Source organism: Varroa jacobsoni, unplaced genomic scaffold (assembly GCF_002532875.2).
Source record: "Varroa jacobsoni isolate VJ856 unplaced genomic scaffold, vjacob_1.0 scaffold_215, whole genome shotgun sequence".
Lineage (NCBI taxonomy): Eukaryota > Metazoa > Arthropoda > Arachnida > Mesostigmata > Varroidae > Varroa > Varroa jacobsoni.
Window position 1 is genome coordinate 18,713 of NW_019213117.1, and position 17,970 is coordinate 36,682.

At 38.1% G+C, this 17,970-nt stretch overlaps 1 protein-coding gene across 1 annotated transcript; it reads left to right on the forward strand.

Moving 5' to 3' along the window:
• Positions 1 to 2,132: 2,132 nt before the first annotated feature.
• On the forward strand, positions 2,133 to 16,940 carry LOC111273695 (nicotinate-nucleotide pyrophosphorylase [carboxylating]). The gene is made up of 11 exons (XM_022855573.2): positions 2,133 to 2,510; positions 5,069 to 5,199; positions 7,215 to 7,365; positions 8,147 to 8,224; positions 9,370 to 9,518; positions 9,870 to 9,970; positions 10,227 to 10,293; positions 11,733 to 11,864; positions 12,248 to 12,340; positions 14,382 to 14,462; positions 16,408 to 16,940. The coding sequence occupies exons 3-11, from the start codon at positions 7,224 to 7,226 to the stop codon at positions 16,438 to 16,440; spliced, it is 876 nt and encodes a 291-aa protein (XP_022711308.1). The 5' UTR covers positions 2,133 to 2,510; positions 5,069 to 5,199; positions 7,215 to 7,223; the 3' UTR covers positions 16,441 to 16,940.
• The last annotated feature ends 1,030 nt before the right edge of the window (positions 16,941 to 17,970 follow it).

Below are 17,970 nucleotides of genomic sequence, written 5' to 3' on the forward strand. Positions count from 1 at the left end.
TTGCCTGTTGCTTTCATAATGTTCTTTGTGATTTGGCTGTCGCATTACTCCCTGAAACCGCTGTGTAACGTCGAACGTATGTGTCTATTGACATATATGCAATGTATTTAAAATTTGTTTGAGTGATGAAGTTAGACAAAAAATTTTTTACCACGCAACGCTAAGGCCCTATTCTCCAACAAATGTTTATATTTGTGTAAAGGTAATATGATGGACATAATTAAAGTAAACATGTCAATATATGGAAAACTACTGCTTCGATGAAAAAGAGTAAATGCATGTAATAGAAAGCGCATTTTTTTCGTAAAATACCCATATCTCGAACTTTTAGTTTTTAAGCTACTTAAAAGTTTTAAGCTACTTAAAAGATTTTCATTACGAAAGAAAACCTTTATACACCCACTCGTTACTTCAGTTAGCGTCACCCAAAGGGCAAAAAAATAAGATACCGAAATAAAACAGGGTTTCATGATAGAAAATTGTAACGCACTTTGTTTTACCATTAAAGTAGATAATCAATAAAAGAGCAGATTATCTTTAGAGGAACACGTTTCCGTTCTCTAAGTCGGAGCGATGTTTTCACACAGTTCCTTATCTCCCTAAATCACGTCTACCAGCTCAATTTAACACGAATCTTTGAGGCAGTAAATGATAAAAAACTAAAAAGATGTTTCGTTCATCGAGCTCTATCACCGCCTAAAATATTCAACGCAGATTTAGGAGTACATACGAGCTATAGATCGTTTTTGAAACTTATAGAACTATTAACTCGATAATATTCAAATTTACTTTTTTAATGCGAACGTGTATTAGGATACTTCGTTTGTAAGAAAACATATTTTGCTTGGCTAATCTCAGAAGGGAGATAAAAGCAATGGAGCGTAAAATTAAAATCTTGTTTTTTTTTTTTTTAGAGCGAAAACTAACACCATTACCTCTGCAATGCCAATTATACTTGTGTTATGGCAGGGGCTAAGTTCAAATGTTATGTATGAATACAGACGAAATACCACGTTCAGATAATTAAAAATTTTTTTTTTCGAAATTCAATTACTCTTAGTTCTTAGAATAGTTCTTGTGAGTCAAAATTCCTTCCCACCTTTACGCATACTTCCGCAAACTTCTCAGAAAAACCTTAAGCTTGATAAGTTAAACCTTAGCAAATATGAATATTATAGACAATATGGATGTACGAATTATGTACTCATATTCGATATCAAACTTAATTTTACGTACGGCTAAACAGTAAAAGGCGGCTGATAATTTTTTTCGATTATAAGATGTTAACAACACAAAGGATCAATCTTACTCGCCTACCACAACCTTAGCTCTCAATGTACCTTTGCATAGTATGTGGAACTTGTTTGTTATACGAATTCGTCAGTACATCCATTGAATATATTCTCAGACAAACTCTACTGCCTCTCACGTCCTTGGCCTAAAATAGTACACATTGAACACGCTATCGTACAGAAACTGATGCCTCTGTTCTCGCTAGCATGGCTCATGATGCTTTCAACGCGGTATCTGTTCGCGATCTGACGCTCCACTAAGCCGGCCATTCGATGCGCGTACGTCGCCCATGCTCTTTTGAGATTGACGGGTGATAAAGTCTGGCTCAGCTTTGCTACGCTGCATTTCGCTGGGCTCCCATATTGAGGCCAAGAGCCAATAAGATCAATCACTACATTAACTGATCGCGGATTAGTCGATTGATTGGTCCAATTGAGTATAACTGAAGGCACCGTTCACTAGTTTTTAGTACGCGAAGGTGCTTATCTATCTTGTTAAATAGATATAATAGCATTTTGGATCGACAGCTGTCAGACCTATCTGTACATGACTAAACTGATGGAAAGATACCAATAGTAGCACTAAACACCCTTCCGGCAAGCTCAGAAAAGGATGCTTCTGTTTACTTCATTAACAAGTCCAACGATCCAAGAATAAAGTGTATATACAACTTGTATGAGAATTATCTCAATTTAGCCAATACGAACTGGGGATTTTGGAGGCGTAAACGGCGAGCCCTTTATGGAGATAGTGTTCTGGGGTAGATGTGCGGAAGGCGTCACCCTCTCCCAGCTGCTGAGCGCTCGCGTGAACAAGCATCATTTAGGTCTGATTATTAACCACTGCTAGAAGCAGCGTATGTCGAACATACTCGCTCAAACAGTAGAACTAACACGCGACAACATAACTGACTGGCTAAGTTACGCTCATCATTTTAAGGGATTGCCTTTTACGTAGGGTAGCATAGTTGCAAATGAATTGATCATATACCAACAATGGCGCATCCGATTGATTGAGGCTTGCTAAACGATTGGTGTATCAAGGTGCCCCCTGTCACTAGTGTTTACGATCCGAACAACTAGCAAGGAAGTGATCTTCTGTAAACTACTTTCCAATGGATTCCGCTTACGTGGAGAAAATCGAACTGACGGACTAACGAGCATTACGAAACGGAACTGAACAGTAAAATCGTCACAAACCACTTGTACTTGTTAGTGGTAGGTAATTAATTGAAAATAAAAAATCTTATCGGTTATACACAGATGGCGATCGTTTACCAGAGCTTAACATCCGGAATAATGCATTCCGAGCATGTACCTCTCGGAAGTATGTACCGCATAAACATGCAAGCGTGATTACCTAAATCGCTAATAATAATTACATTTATGCTTGTCTAAGCGACAACTTGGCTTATATAGGCCGATCTATTACGGGTTTTAGATATGTTGAATGGCATTCACTACTCGACTTGTGTGTTATGCAGTAGCAGTTTTCTTCGGTGTCCTATTGCTATGGCCTTACCGTCGTGTTTCAGTAATCCCTATCTGTCAGTTCATGGCGTTTCTCGAATTTGTCACCATGTAACCCTGTTCAATTTCAGCAACTCAAGCCTGATTCGGTTACTATCATTTTCTAGTCTTGTAGCACCTGTCCCATCCGTTCGTGTCCTTTATTCAGTGCCTCCATGAGCTACACTTGTGTAACCCTAAACTCGCCACCTTCTTGCGGTTATCTCAAAGTAATACTGGCCTTAACTATACGATTCCGTGTAGACACTCGAAGCCCGCAAAAATGGAACGACACTGATATTTTAAGGAATTTCTATGAATCCGTTGAACTAAGTTAACCGAATTTTCCTTTAAAATCCACTCTCGCGACTACAGCGTAGAACTCGAAAAACGAAACAACATATAATACACATCAATCGATGTTCAAAGCGGCGTCTGAAAATCCCGTTTTTCCCCTTATTTACGTTGGGGGTTAACCGTTTCTTAGCGTTTCTCCCAGGGATGTCTTCTACTTCATTTTGTTTTTACTTCATATCAAGCCTACACAAACTAAGTCGCGAGAACCACTTTCGAGACGGTTCACATACATATATATATATATATATATATATATATATATATATATATATTGTCAGGGTTTGAGGGCGTACATTTTATCTCATACAAATTAAAAACATGCATTAAGCCAGCTGCGCATCGGATGTAGAAACAAATTCGGTGAGCTATTGGAATATTTCTAATATTGGTGAAAGTTTTTTTAGCACTTGAAATAGTACATGAAATCAATCCAGAATCAATTTTAATAATAAAATAACTATTGACTAAATCCATACAGGACTATGCCTCTGCAGTGTGTGCATTAGCAATAGCCTTTTTAGTCGAAAATAACAAAATGAGAGCCGTAATTGATTTAAATAGTAATAACATTCTATATGAGTGATAGTATCACTCGTTTGGGGCCTCATATTAACAATGCTTCACCGCGCCGTGTTCAAAAAACAATGCGGCGTGATATATAATGGATAATTTTTCAAGTGGTACAGTGTAGATACATTTGACCGTCCCTGGAACAGCTAGAAAAACATAGGAGGAACTCGAAATTCTACTACAAATGATTGAATCAAAGTACCTGAATACTTGATCTTTCTGTCTCGTCACAAACAATTTTTAGCTTAAACGTAAATTATATGTAAAACATAACTGTATACATGCGCTTTTAATTGAAAAGGCATACTGTACTGAATGGTAAACGATATAGTTACCATACTTAAGCTCCACAGAAACCACTATTACAACTTTTTTTTATATACACAAAAAATTACGAACGCAGTAATCTCATTAAATCTGCCATGAAATTGCATACATTTGACAAAAAGTTCGAAAAACACCGTCGGTGTCTTCATATATATATATATATATATATATATATATATATATATGCGTGTTCTAATTACCGAAACGACTCGATTCGAAATTTCTCACACCATAAAAACTCTCTAATGGTTATTTAGCCGTTTCATAATAGTCTAAAACTGCAGATAACATGCAACTCCTGAATGTCAACCGAAAAATCGAGAGTACATTTTACAATAAGACGGCGGCCACTGGTGCCTATCTCGTTGAAAAATACAGCCTTTTCAGTAAATACAACTTTCGGGGGTAAATAATACTAATAAAGTCCCAAAGATAACCAAAGAGAAATGAGTTTGACACAGTCCCTAACAATTCCTTATGTATAGATACTTAATTCTCAGAGATTTTTTGGGGCGATCTGAGCTTCCAAATTAAAAATATGGCTTTCTTTGGAGTTAGAACTCGGCAACGTCTAAGCTTTCGGTTCCACATCTTTCGTAACTTACACGAAACACGAGACCAATTAGATGAGTGATTCAGTTTTTCAAATAGCTTTGAAAATGGCCACACGTTGTTCTCGTAGTTAGCGCATCTACTCAACCATTATCCTAGCACTTATATTGAGTAGCGAAGTGAACCATGCAAAACGCTAGCGTCTATGAAATGCAAGAAGTACCACTTGCAACAGGTAGAACAATAGGGAAACCCAGTAAAAGCGTCAATAGGTCAATGTCGTTCTGCTTTTACAGGTTTCACTCGGACTGTTTAGGGAATTTTTCCAAAGTATCGAAAAAGAAAAAACGTTAAGAAGCATTGTTTTTTTCGTAGAATGAGTGTTCGTAGTGCATAATTCACCGTTATGTCTTTATAAATTTAAATTGAACTCCTTATCGGTCCTCACTTGTTGGTTACAGTTACCGATTAGCGTGGCATCACCCCCCTGTGCCTCTATCTCTGAGCGGCTGGTTAAGCGCTGAGAGACCGAGGACCAGCGGACCGCGCACCGTTAATAGCCGTCAAAATTGTACGCATCACCCACGAAGAGGTTCGTAACAGCAGTTTGCTTTATAGCGTGCTTTTCCTTTTGAATAGCTATTACTACGTATATACGGTAAACCTAAGCGTTCAGAAAAATAAATTTTCGGATTTGGTTTTCGATGTTTTTGTTGGTTGGCAACAAGATGCTACCAAATACCATATATGTTATAGTGTTCACTGTAAGGTACAAAACTGGCGAAGACGCGATATGCCATCAGTATAAGCTCCGCGTTAGATAGACGTTATTTAAAAGGACTTCATCGCAGACTTCGTGTCCTAGTTAGGAATTGTAATCCGTGGATGCAAGACTATAATTTGAAATATTACATAGTATTCGGGCTGCATTTACTGAAAAAAAGATTGGGCCCAGAAACGTATTTATCAACATAACGGGCAATTTGTTTTCACTGTTTCTCTATCTCCGTTATTAATAAATGTAAATGAATTAGGTAATTCGTCTTAAGTTGTTGGCAGAACTAAGCAATTTAACATAACGCTATAACTAGCAAACTTGTGAGAACGGCAGGAATACAACTTCAGTAATGGAAATATAGCTTTAAGGTGATTGCTGCAAGTAATTAATTAGCAACTTGTTTGATTCGTGATTATAAGTTTTCTTTTACATGTGTAAGCTCGATGAAGCGTACCAGCTGCGCGCCTCTTAAGCGCCTGAAATACACTTTCCTTCCTTTTGACAATTTAATAAGACTATTCTATTAAGTTATGAAGAGAGCAAAACAAGCTATTGCTGAAGATTTTTGTTGATAAAGCTTAGTATGCTTTTACTAGCAACCTGGGGTAATTACCAACGTACGTGGCAGATAATTCCTAGAGCATTACCTACTTCGCGGCCAGAGTCAGCGTGAAGTAACGCGTTTGCCTGGTAGCGGTTTACGAACTGTGTATCATCTTTGGAGGTGCCAACCATTCAACCTGCCTTAAGTGCGATATCTCTAGTTATAGATGCCTCCATTGATAGATGTTCTTCTAGACACTACATTATTAGCGGACGATACTGTGTAAAATCAGGTATTTAAAAACTTGTACGTTTTGTAAAAGGACAATTTCTTTTATTTAGCGTACGTTCATCCTTACTTCCAGGTTAGCTCCATTCCAGGTAAGGCAGATTAGTCACGACATCGCAATGCTAGCTCGAGACACTAATTCTGTGTTTGAACCGATTCGATTGCTAGTGCAGCAAACGTTAAAAAAGCACGCAACTTGGTTGTCAGGGTAGACAAGTCTGTCATACCGCATCTGTTTTCTTACCGTTAACTGGAGCTCACTCGAATAATGTCTCAATTAGCTGCATCCTATGGGCTTAGTTCTTTTGTTTATAAGGTCTTTGCTCTTCTATACCTGACGCGTTTGTCGTCTCCTTGAGCATTTTGTTTCCCTCTAAAGGCTTTCCTCTCTCCGCACTAGGGTGACTTACTACGCTGTCAGTAACAACCTTCTCAAGGTTGAGGGATTTCGGACGGCTGAAGAGTGATCTAGTCTAACGCATCACGCTAGCTATGTGCGGAAAAGTGAGGGAAAGATTAGCCATTTAATTCTAGAAGAGCATTGCCACCTGAAAGAAAAGCTAGTTTCACGTCCCGCCAATACTTCTTTTCCTATTGATTTTTTATTCTCTTTAAAACTGTCTGCAGCTGTATCAGCCTAAGTTTTCAGATCAGTTTTACGAACTTTCCTATCGGATGCCTACAGCGCAAAGGTAGAGATTTGTTTTCTTAACATAAATAGTTACTCGTGATGTCCTTTGCTTGTATGTTAAATAAAATACTGAGTGCCAAACCTTGTTTTTCTTTTCTATGCCTATTTTATTTTGAGTCTGTAATACTGCAAAGTGAAGAGAGCGCAGCGAAACATATTTCAATTATTGTATACTTTGATGGCCTTCAGATCCGAAGCCTCTTACATGGACTTTTAAATAACATTAGTCTTTCGAAATAACTTAACCTGTAGGACAATTGGAGCATATCAACTTGATATTTTAGCATATTTCATCAACTGTTACAGATTTGCAGAATGGCGGAGTTTCTGCTCAACGTGATCCAGTTAGAGATAATGGCCCGCTCATGGATCTCTGAGGATCACCTTGGCTTGGACGCTTCAGCAGCCGTCGTGGGCGACGCTGCTATTACCGCACATCTCTGGGGTAATTCCGAGGGTGAGCAATAACGATAAGCTGTACCATCAAAAAATCTTCACTTACGTCCTCAAACAAGCTGGAGTTTGAACTCTGTGGCTAGATGTTTTGTGTATCTCTTTATAAAATCCAATAGTGACATCTCACCTGCATCTGGTAGTACAGTACCGTAGCCTAGCAAAAATGCGCCAATATTTTCCAGTTATCTATTATAATGAGCTTATTATAACTGCTATTATCCTAACACTGCACAAGAATACTGTCTATTAATTTATTATATTCCCCTTAGTTATGTTAAAAATAGATTTTTATGTAATTTAAGCTACTTTGAGTACTACTAGAGTTAGCTAGAGTTAGTTAAAGCTACTAATTAGTAATTCTCTATTGAATCCGAGTGCGTTCGCTCCGCTATTGCAGCAAGAAAGAAGCGCTTCATGAAGGGTCCTGCCTTCAGTCTCGATGAACAACTATTGTAGAAATGGTTAATTAACCATTACTTTAATTAAGCAGAATCTGTGCGGACATATGTTATACAAACATATGATTGACTCTAATTATATAGCTTTGGGATGCGGCAGATCTTGTCCCTAAACTGAACGAATCACCCTCTCACTAAGACGAAATAGAATGAATCACTTGATTGTTATTTATTTCTGAAAATACGAAAGCTTTCCGTGTTAATAATAGAAGCTACGACCGACATGCATAAACTAAGACAGACGTCGTTTAACAAAGGGACTTTAAATCCAGAATAGGCTATTTTCAAGTTTAAACACTATTGGTACCCTTATTTTATTTTCAGGCGTTTTGGCAGGTGTTCCATTCGCAAATGCAATTGTCCACGAACTAAACCTCAATATCACATGGCACCGTAATGAAGGTATTTTAGATCTATATTTTATAGGTCCAACCTTATTTTCTTGTTCTCTTTACAGTTAGTTCAAGACCTGTGTACTAATGGGGCTGAAATAAGTTCTATTGTTCACCATTAAGCACGAGCAGATTAGAAGCAAGCACTTGCTATCAGAATATAGTCCTCTTGGCCATAGCATTTTTTTTGTATATGTCGCGTATAGCCCCGGTTATTAAATTACCTGAGGCAAATTTTAAGGGATCCCTCCGGGAAGCCATGAAAAAGAGTATACAAACTACGCAGGATAATCAAAGGGCATTCGAAGTCTGAGGTAGCCGATTGTCAATGCTAGCTAGCATCTTTACTGGCTTCATAATACTTCATGCACCTTTCAAACTAAAACAAATATGTTATTAGTCGGATGGAGCGCTTTTCTGATCCTATGAGATCTTGTTCGAATCAAAATACGTTGCGGAACGGTATTTTAGGATAAATCTCTATTCTACGTATTAGAAGAAAAAGCATAAATTGTGAGTAGAATACACACAGTATGAATAATACAGGCACGTAATACTGCTTTTTATCGGCTATTTTGACGTTGCCAATTACCTGTCGTGTTAGTATGTCGGGGATGCAGGATGCATGCGCAATAACACCTGCTGACCCAGTATGATTTCTCATCATTGAGTATATAGCCATCATCATGAAGTGTCATCGCCTAGGCTCCAGGTGTTTCACCCTTAGAGCTTCTTTGTCTAACAAACGCCCATAGATTTTTACGGCGCTCATTTGTAAAATTGTCCAAATCGTTTTAGCAAAATGTATGTAATTTTATTTTGGAAGTTTCTTATCTTATTCGAAAAGTATTCATTTTTATTTTGCTGATAGCACGCTTAAAAAGAAACGCCAACATATATATATATATATATATATATATATATATATTTGGATTTAAAGTAGAAACTCAGTGGTCCAGTTTAATGGCGCAATAGAATCACCCATAGCCAATGGTTAGCATTTCCCTATTTGATATTAAATCAGCTGTCCAAGCTTTCTGGATGAACAGGGTCAGCTTTATCAAATTTGGTTTCTTATTTTCGCACAACACTTTAAATATATAGAGCATGTTAAGCAAACAATTGTTTCAATTTATTTACTTGGTACAATTGCAGGCGAGTGGCTGCATCCAACAGTAAAAGTGGCGGAGATTTGTGGACCTGCACGAAGAGTTCTTTTAGCGGAGCGGGCAGTTCTCAACACTCTAGCTCGAGCTAGTGGGGTGGCAACGAAAACTCGTGGTTTACGAGAACAGCTTAATCTCGTATGTTACCTAGGCTTGATAACATATCAATGCATCTAACGATCACGCGCTTTATATTCCTGCATTAGAGCCAGGCCTTTCTTCAACAAGAAGCGAAAGAGTCTAGGTTATGCAGGATCTAAGCTTTGTAAACCCGATGACAGTGCCAACCTTAAACATGTTTATAATGTGTATATGGTACGACTTATCTCTACTTCTAGAACAACGAACTAAGCAACGATCTACTTTATCAATGTGGAAAATCATAAATAAATCAGTGTGACTAGATTTATTTATTGTTTTTGCATTTAAAATAATTTCAGAATTCGTGTCAAACTTACATTGGGTACACGTTTTTTTGTTCACTTAAAGTTAAATTGGCAAGGAATATTAGCCGGAACCCGAAGAACCACCCCGGGTTTTCGATTGATTGAAAAATACTCGCTTGTTATTGGAGGAGCAGACACGCACAGGTAGTAACCTTAATGATACTAATAATAATAATGATGATCGCCATGAGAAGAATGCCTAAAATTAAACAGAGGTATGTTTATTTGAATTGTTTCACATCTTCGTTTGATTCTTTGTTCCCTTATGTTTGACTATGTTGCTCCTTTGTGTAATGTGTATGACCCGTATGTTTTGCTCTCCTCATATTTATTGCTTAACTATAATGACTCTGGTTTCTCTAACAAAATACCTAATTGTATTTTTCCTTTGCATTACTAGGAATGATCTCGCATCGATGGTAATGCTCAACGCGAATCACATTCGAACAGCTGGAAACGTAGAAAAAGTTCGTCTATTTTTTTATTATGCACTCGTTCGGTGTTAAAACTGGACCTGTCTAATATATGTAAATTAAAAATAGTGAAAAATGCATGTCGCGTTTCACTTTTATCTATCCATAATCACTAGAATTAGGCGAACATGATTTTAGTTTTTCTTATACCACTTCGTACACCCACTTGAGTGAACCGATAGTGGATTCAACTGTTTTGTGCTTCGAAAATTTATAAATTAGTCCACGTACGAAGTATGGGAAAAAGGTTTAGCGTTTTCCTTATAAATGATGGAAAATCTTCAATAATTTAGATAGGGAAAATTTGTATTTTTAGCATTACGTAGCTTTCGAAGCGATACGTTACGTGAGAGGCAAATGCTAAGTGCCTAGTGATAAGTGGAAATAGTGCCAAAGTGTCTATGCACTGATCCCATACCCTTTTTGTGTGAGCTACCTCGTTTATCCTCACGCTTAAAGTATCATCTGCATATACGTCACAGTCAAATCGTTTTTACTATTGAGTTTCATAAATCGTTAGATCACTCTAGTTATATTAATGAGTTTTCCTACAGCACGCCACATAGCTTATTTTTACTTCAAACGGTAATTTTCGTCATAGTAACAAATCATTTCCAATGTGCACCAATAAGAGCAGAGATGTCGTTCAAGGATCCCCTTGAATTATTTAATATTTTCTGTGTTCATTTTATCTTTCATCTTTGGTCACACCTAAAGCCTGTGGCCACTCTCAAAGGAACACGCATTCCTTCTAACGCATCAGAATGTTTTCCCTCACCGTGTTCCAAATCACTGGGGCGTATATCGGCAACGATACTGACCACACGTTCCTTATATGGTTTTATATAGACAAAGGGCGACCTTAGATTAGAAGTTCATAGGATCCAACAGCGGAATAGAAAACTTTGTGTGTTTGCTAATTGTTGATTACCCTGAGAGCCTTACAAAAGGTTCTTTCGCTACGTCAGTTTCGGTAAGCAATTTCTATATTTTTTCAATGTATAGTTCTGCTCTCCCTTCGTAGATTTTATGAACCGCAGCGCAAAGTTGTAAGTTAATGGTCGCAGTTCTATTTTCTTTTAATCGCTTTATTAATCTTCTTTTCATTAGCTTTACATTATCTGCCTAAACAAAATGCTGAACTATCAACTTCGGCACACCTTTGTTTGATCGATAAAGAGTATGAATAACACAACAATCGTTATCTAGGGATGTCGTGTAGTAGTTTACTGTACAAGTTGCTACCTTTAGATGAACCCAAAGAAGAAGAGGCAGGAGCACCTTGTAGCCTTGAAGCACCCTTCAAGTTGGTGTAGACGACCTCAAGAAGCTGATCCTTATTTCCAGTTAGAAATGTGGTCGTACACATATGGCGTTTAATTGTTTATTAGGTTCTATTTGCCTAATTGTTTGCGCATGTTAATCTGACTCAGGCAGTCACGATCGCTCGTCGTGTGGGAGGTTTTACGAAAAAAGTTGAAGTAGAATGCCTTAGTCTCGAAGATGCAATTAATGCGGCCAATGCTGGAGCAGACATTGTAATGCTACAGGATTTCAAATCTAAGGTTAGTAAGCTACCGTGCCTCAAAGTTTAGCCGACTGATATTAATTTGAAGTCAGTGAATATGTGTAGGCTTTCTTTACATCCAGCAATGATGGTCTGGGTGGACTCCAGAATGGCACACCACCGATATGTTTGAAAAATATAAAGGCTTTGTTGATATATTTATTTTAAGAGTTCGGACGAACCCGTTCATTCTTCTGACGCCGTCGTTACATAAGTTCAATAAAGAATAACCAGCTGCATGAATCTCATAGGGAAATCGGGAAGAGGATATAAAAAATCCGCAAAGGGACCTTCTAACTCGTAGAAGTCTTTCTAAAAATACACAACAAGCACACGCTATTTGAAAAATTACAGTCTTCAACAAACCTCATTGCTCTTCAGGAATTAAACGAAACGACCACTTACTTGAAGAAAGAGTTCCCCCGCCTCATCATTGAAGCATCTGGTTACAATATCACTGCCGATAACATTGAGGTTGGTATTATATATCAATATTATTATGTCGTTCAATATGAATCATGACAAAATGAACTCAAATTGTTAAATACAGGCTGTCTTTCTATTTTCAAAGTATACGCCATTATTATTATTAAGGACCCTTTGCCATTTGGCGGGTAACTTAGTTATTGCTGGCGTACGAGACAGGCAATTTCAATATCCTGTTGAAATTCGATGCTAATTTTTCTTTCAAGAATCCATTTGTAACATTTTTGTATTTTTTCATCATGGTATTTGCACTGTAAAGTGAAGCGTTGTCGTGAACTAGGAGTTCTTTAGCTTTGTTCGCTGATCTTGGTTGCTTAACGCAACTCCTTCAAGTGCTAGCAGGACACTTCAGCCAGGATTCACGAAGTGGTTGATGAAGCCTACATTAGGCTACCAAATAAACACAATAAGCTTTTACAGCTGTACATTTACTTTAGACTGATGTGCCTCCGATTCAGTTACATTCACCCCTCAATGCAACCGTCTGCGCTTATCGTCTCTACAATATTCTCTAATCAGGTTTTCATCACAAGGCACGAAATGACACAAGAATGGATCACTGTTGTAGTGTGATGATAAATGTCTTGATATCTTCGCTTATGATCTCTACCAAATCACTCGTGTGACACTTGTCTGCCCAAATATTTGACCTCATTAGTCGAGTCAAAGCGCTAATACCTTCACGCTCAGAGATAGCTGGCTTCCAACACAGCTTTCAATACTACTCTCTTCTACAAGACCCATTTTTTTTTCAAAACTGTCCTCCTTAAATTTTTCAACCAACGATTTAACGTGCTCCTAATCAACGAACCCGTGATCGAAAACATGGTCTACACGGCGAGTTGCTTTCAGCGCTGCGGTTCCAGGATAGAATTCACGTTCTGATGTTCTGATTTTACATGACCTCATTACGGCTAGCGTACTGCAGGTCCAAGTGGCAGTGCCCAAGGGGACGGTATCAGGCTCCGAATAACACAAGGGCATTCTTACTACACCAGAAAAGCACCGTTATAAAGGCGTCATCTCAAAAAAATGATATTAATCTTTGTCATGTTTCAGATAGGACGACTTAATAATAGCAAATTATAATGACGTTACAGACAAGAATTAGAACTTTTTCTTTCAGTTTGAATGGGCTGCTGTTACCCTTTGTAAGAAGCTTTCCAAAACGCTTGCTTTACTCCATATGCTTTTTGCCATTGAGATATGAATACCAATATTTTTTCAAAAATGTCAATATTGATATTGTATAAAATATTTGAGATTAAAGAATTGTATTGAAACAATTGTATGAAAATGGTATTGAAAGAAATCTGTATTAAAATGATTGAGTAAGGTTTATTTGAGGGTAAGAGATACGGTTTTTAGGTTCCGCATATTTTATCTTCCATTTGTTGCCTTAAAATAGCAATATCTATAAGTCACAACAAGATATGTTCACAACCTAATATGACTAAACACGAAACCTCTAATAACCATGGACGCCGTACGCTACGCAAGTAAGAACGCCACTGATATATTTCTACCGCAACGACCAGGCATCGCCTACTGGAGAAAAGTGGCCATTTAAGCTATTGGATTTACGAGCAAAGTATACGTAAAATAATTTTCAATACATCTAAAGTACAACATGTTACCATTTAAAACAATTTACGCTTATCTATAGAGATAATATTAGCTTTTTAGTTCATCGTAAATGTTTCAACCAAGTTAGATCTGCAACTGTCACCATTTAGGAGGCATGTGGGGGAGGTCGGCATGAGAATCTAGTGATTCTACAGTAATCAAAGCTCAGCCTTCCTTTAATATTTACATTTTTGCGTGGAAAAAATGTATGATACCCTCCATGTCATCATACAGAGAATATCTGATATCTGTCATACCAAAACACGTTGTCCAGCATATGCAACGCCTATACTGAATGAAAATCTAATTTATCTAATTATTTTCAAAGAAGTGCTTGATGAGGCGTTTCGTTTCAATGTTGAGGTAAAATTTTGATCTAAGAACTGCTTTTTGCGCTTCAAAGGACTTCGCTTTGCCGGCTGTGGACATCGTTTCAACCGCACAGCTTACTCAAGGGTATTCCTCGTTGGAATTTAATCTCAAGGTAAATTTCAATGGCTTCTGATTTACTACTGGACTACGAAAGTAGTCCCTAGAATTCCAGCTTGTTGCAAGCTATGTTATTATAACACGGCAAGGCCAAAGTACGAACTCATTAGGGAAAAAGGTAGAAAAAAAGAAAATATCTACATTTTAGATGTATAACTTTATAGAATAGAATTGGTTGCAAACCAAAAAAAATATTGTTGATGCTCTAGGTATAAAATTACGTGTCTTATTTAGCATTAATATCAGCTGAAACGACGCATGCATGATATTATCGAATTATCGACTCTCAGTGCTTTATTTTCAAGCAATACACTGACGCAGATCGGATACGGATCACAAAATCAATCTCATCATGAAGTTCGAAGTTTGAGTTCATCGACTTTTTTTGTGCAAAAACGCTTGTTTCAAAGCCCAGTATTTATAGCAATATTCTGCACTAGTAGGCATGTTGCATCTTTTAGGACTATTTTGCTAAATCCTGCGCAAGCGCACTCAAACGTCGTACCTCCTTAGGACCAGTTCGTTCGGAAGGAATCATCAATAAAGTACTTAAAGACATTTTAGAGGATCTGAACACCTTCATTTCTTGCCAATCGCAACAACTAAACCTCTTGCGCAGTACTGACCGGCGTATGACGTTGAGACTTCAAATACTCAGCCTTAGTTGATTCAGGAGATCGTACGTGAGTAACCTACAGATCATGCAAAGCATCGACTGTTTGCTTCATCAGCCGAAAGACGCTTGCAACGCTCCTCAGTCTTGAAAAAGTAATCTCTGTGGATTCGCGTGGCTAAAGAGGGAACACACAAAAGCTGTAACACATGGGCATAGAAGAATCCCAATGCCATTTATGGGAAAGTACTTCGTGAAGCTAAGGTAACTGCCGTATGGTGCGGACAGACAACGTCATCGGCCCATCTATTTTACTTAAGAGATATGTTGCAAGATATTCTGTTGCTAACACTGAATTTATTTGACTTGACGACTGAGACGTAACCACCTGTTGAAGTGCATTCGAAACGCGGAAATTACTGACCAAAAAATTTGGTTAACGCATATTTTTTTTTAGGTCATGTTATTCATTTAACGCAGTTTGACCGTTTCTTTTTTTTTAACGTACATCGGGCTCTGTGATTGGATAGCTAAAAAATATTTTACGTGCACTTTTAGTAATTACGTCCAATTAACATAAAAAAGTTATTGAAAATTATTTCGTTCTGAGCTTGTAAATTTTGTAGTAGTATTGAAATAGCAAGCATTGCCGATTATAATATGATTTTGATATTGGTCATATTCGGTGCACGTGTGTTATTTGTTATTACAGTGCAGAACTGGTACGCGGGAAATGGATGAACGCTTAGTAAATAGACTCAGACGGTACACACATAGAGTATAGCGAGGTCCTTAATGAGTTGCTTTAAAATGCAAATTTTAATAAAAGGCGGAGTGAGCCGCCATCTTGGCAGCAATCGTCCATTCCAAAGCTCTGGTCGATCTTCACAATAAAATGGTTTACGATGAGAGGGAACACTGAATTTGTAGAAGCATTCTACGACAACTGGTCATATCTCCGTTAAGCGTTACCTTCGTTAATCTACCAACAGTTGCTGATACCGGAGTATATTTTTGAATAGTCTTGTGTAGTTCACACTGGATGCGACATGGCTCTTTCGTACAATAAGCTTACAACCGTTACACAACCGTTGATAGCACCTTCCAGCTCAGGACCCGCTTTGCTCGTCGGCTTACTCTAAAGGTCTATATACCAGGCTCTTCTTAGGTCAGCGAAGTTTGAAAGTCATTGAGACTGCGTCTCACGTTGAAACTAGAAGTGCTTAGAATAAAAATTAGCTCAAACAAATCCAATTCGGTCGATTCATTATTTTAATCAAAGTCACTGAGGAAATTCTACAGTCTAAAAGACTAAATTGTGTTTTAGGTGGACGAGCCACACGCAGATTGCAATGAGTGAGCACGAATGGACCATCCGTATTAAAGTTCGTCTACCGTCCCGACGATTAATCAGTAATATATGGTCGATTCCTAAGCGTTTTAGCCAAAAATAGTCCACGGCCATGACAATGCCCGAGAAGTAGCAAAAGTAACGAAGCGAAGCGATATCTAATTATGACAAGGTAGCCACACCTCTTTGGTCGCCTTTTGTTTACCAGCAGTGTGATGCGTTACGGAGACGTAGATGTGCCAGTTACTATAAACAATTATACGCTTTCATATTGGGTATGCATTTGATCTGGAGAGGGAAATGCAATAAGTGTACAATGAGAAAACTCCTTCATTTTAAGCTTGGCAGGCAGTAGCTATTAAATGGCACTTAAATTTGTCATTCGTTGAAGACGACAATAATGCAAAATATGTTAATGAGTAATGACCCGTTCATCCCTCAAGTTCAGTGTGCAATGGTGCAAAAAGAATAAAACAGTTTGCCTATGGTGTTTGAAATAGTATGCATTAGTAATCGTGTCTTCTTAGAAGAGTAATATAAAAACAGCATGTACTGATTACGAAAAGAACTGTACACCAGTGTCACATAGCTCTATGAAAATTATCGCAGTAGATTCATATAACGATGCGGTTGCAGTTTGAAATATCTATCAATTACAGCCATCGTTAAATCTTCAACTCTCTTCCTAACCGGAAAACGGTTTAGAATGATTAATGATGTACACCTATCACATTGTTTTATATAATTATAATTGAGCCCAATTTAGGCATGTAGATATCCAAAGGACTCTGCCGTCTGATAATAGGTAGTAGACGTGGGTAAATTCAAGTAAAATCAACTTGTCTGTGTTCCAAAAAAAAACACAGATCACCGTAGCCCCACGAAAGGGCTATTCGCTCCCAGTTTCAGCCAAGCTCACTCAACTACGGCGGGCCCGGACTATAGCCCCGTGTGTAGGAAAAGAGCCTATCCTAATGAGCCAGCTTGAAAGCGCTAAAAAGAGCTTGCCGTTGCCACTACTACCACAACCGCCGTGACCACTAGGAGGCTCTGATGAGCTGAAAAGCTCACGTACGTAGTGAGCATCGACGATAATAGACGAGCATGCGAGGTCGAATTTGTCGCCGCCATCTGTGCCAGTCTACGAGTATTGCTTTCCTCATTCTGTACTGAATAGGTCGACAGACGCCATTTTTTATAAGGAGGACACCAAATGGCCATTGAGCTGCGCCAGCAAGCGTGCGGTAAGAAAAATAAAGTTGAATGAATAGTAATGCATAGAGAAATGTAAAACTAGGGAGGCCAGCGTTAAACTATGGTGTCTGTGTGCTTCACTCGCATGTTTAATTTGACACTTGTCACATTTATTTTGTGGGATTTTCTGGAATTTGTGGGAATTTAAACTAAGCTTGTTAGCAGCCTCTACTGTGCCGTCAGGTGATGCCGTCTATAGACTCCATATCCGATATGGCTTTCGCACGCTTGACCGCACGCAGATCATGGCTTGTACGACACAAAACAAAGGCATCCTTTACAAAA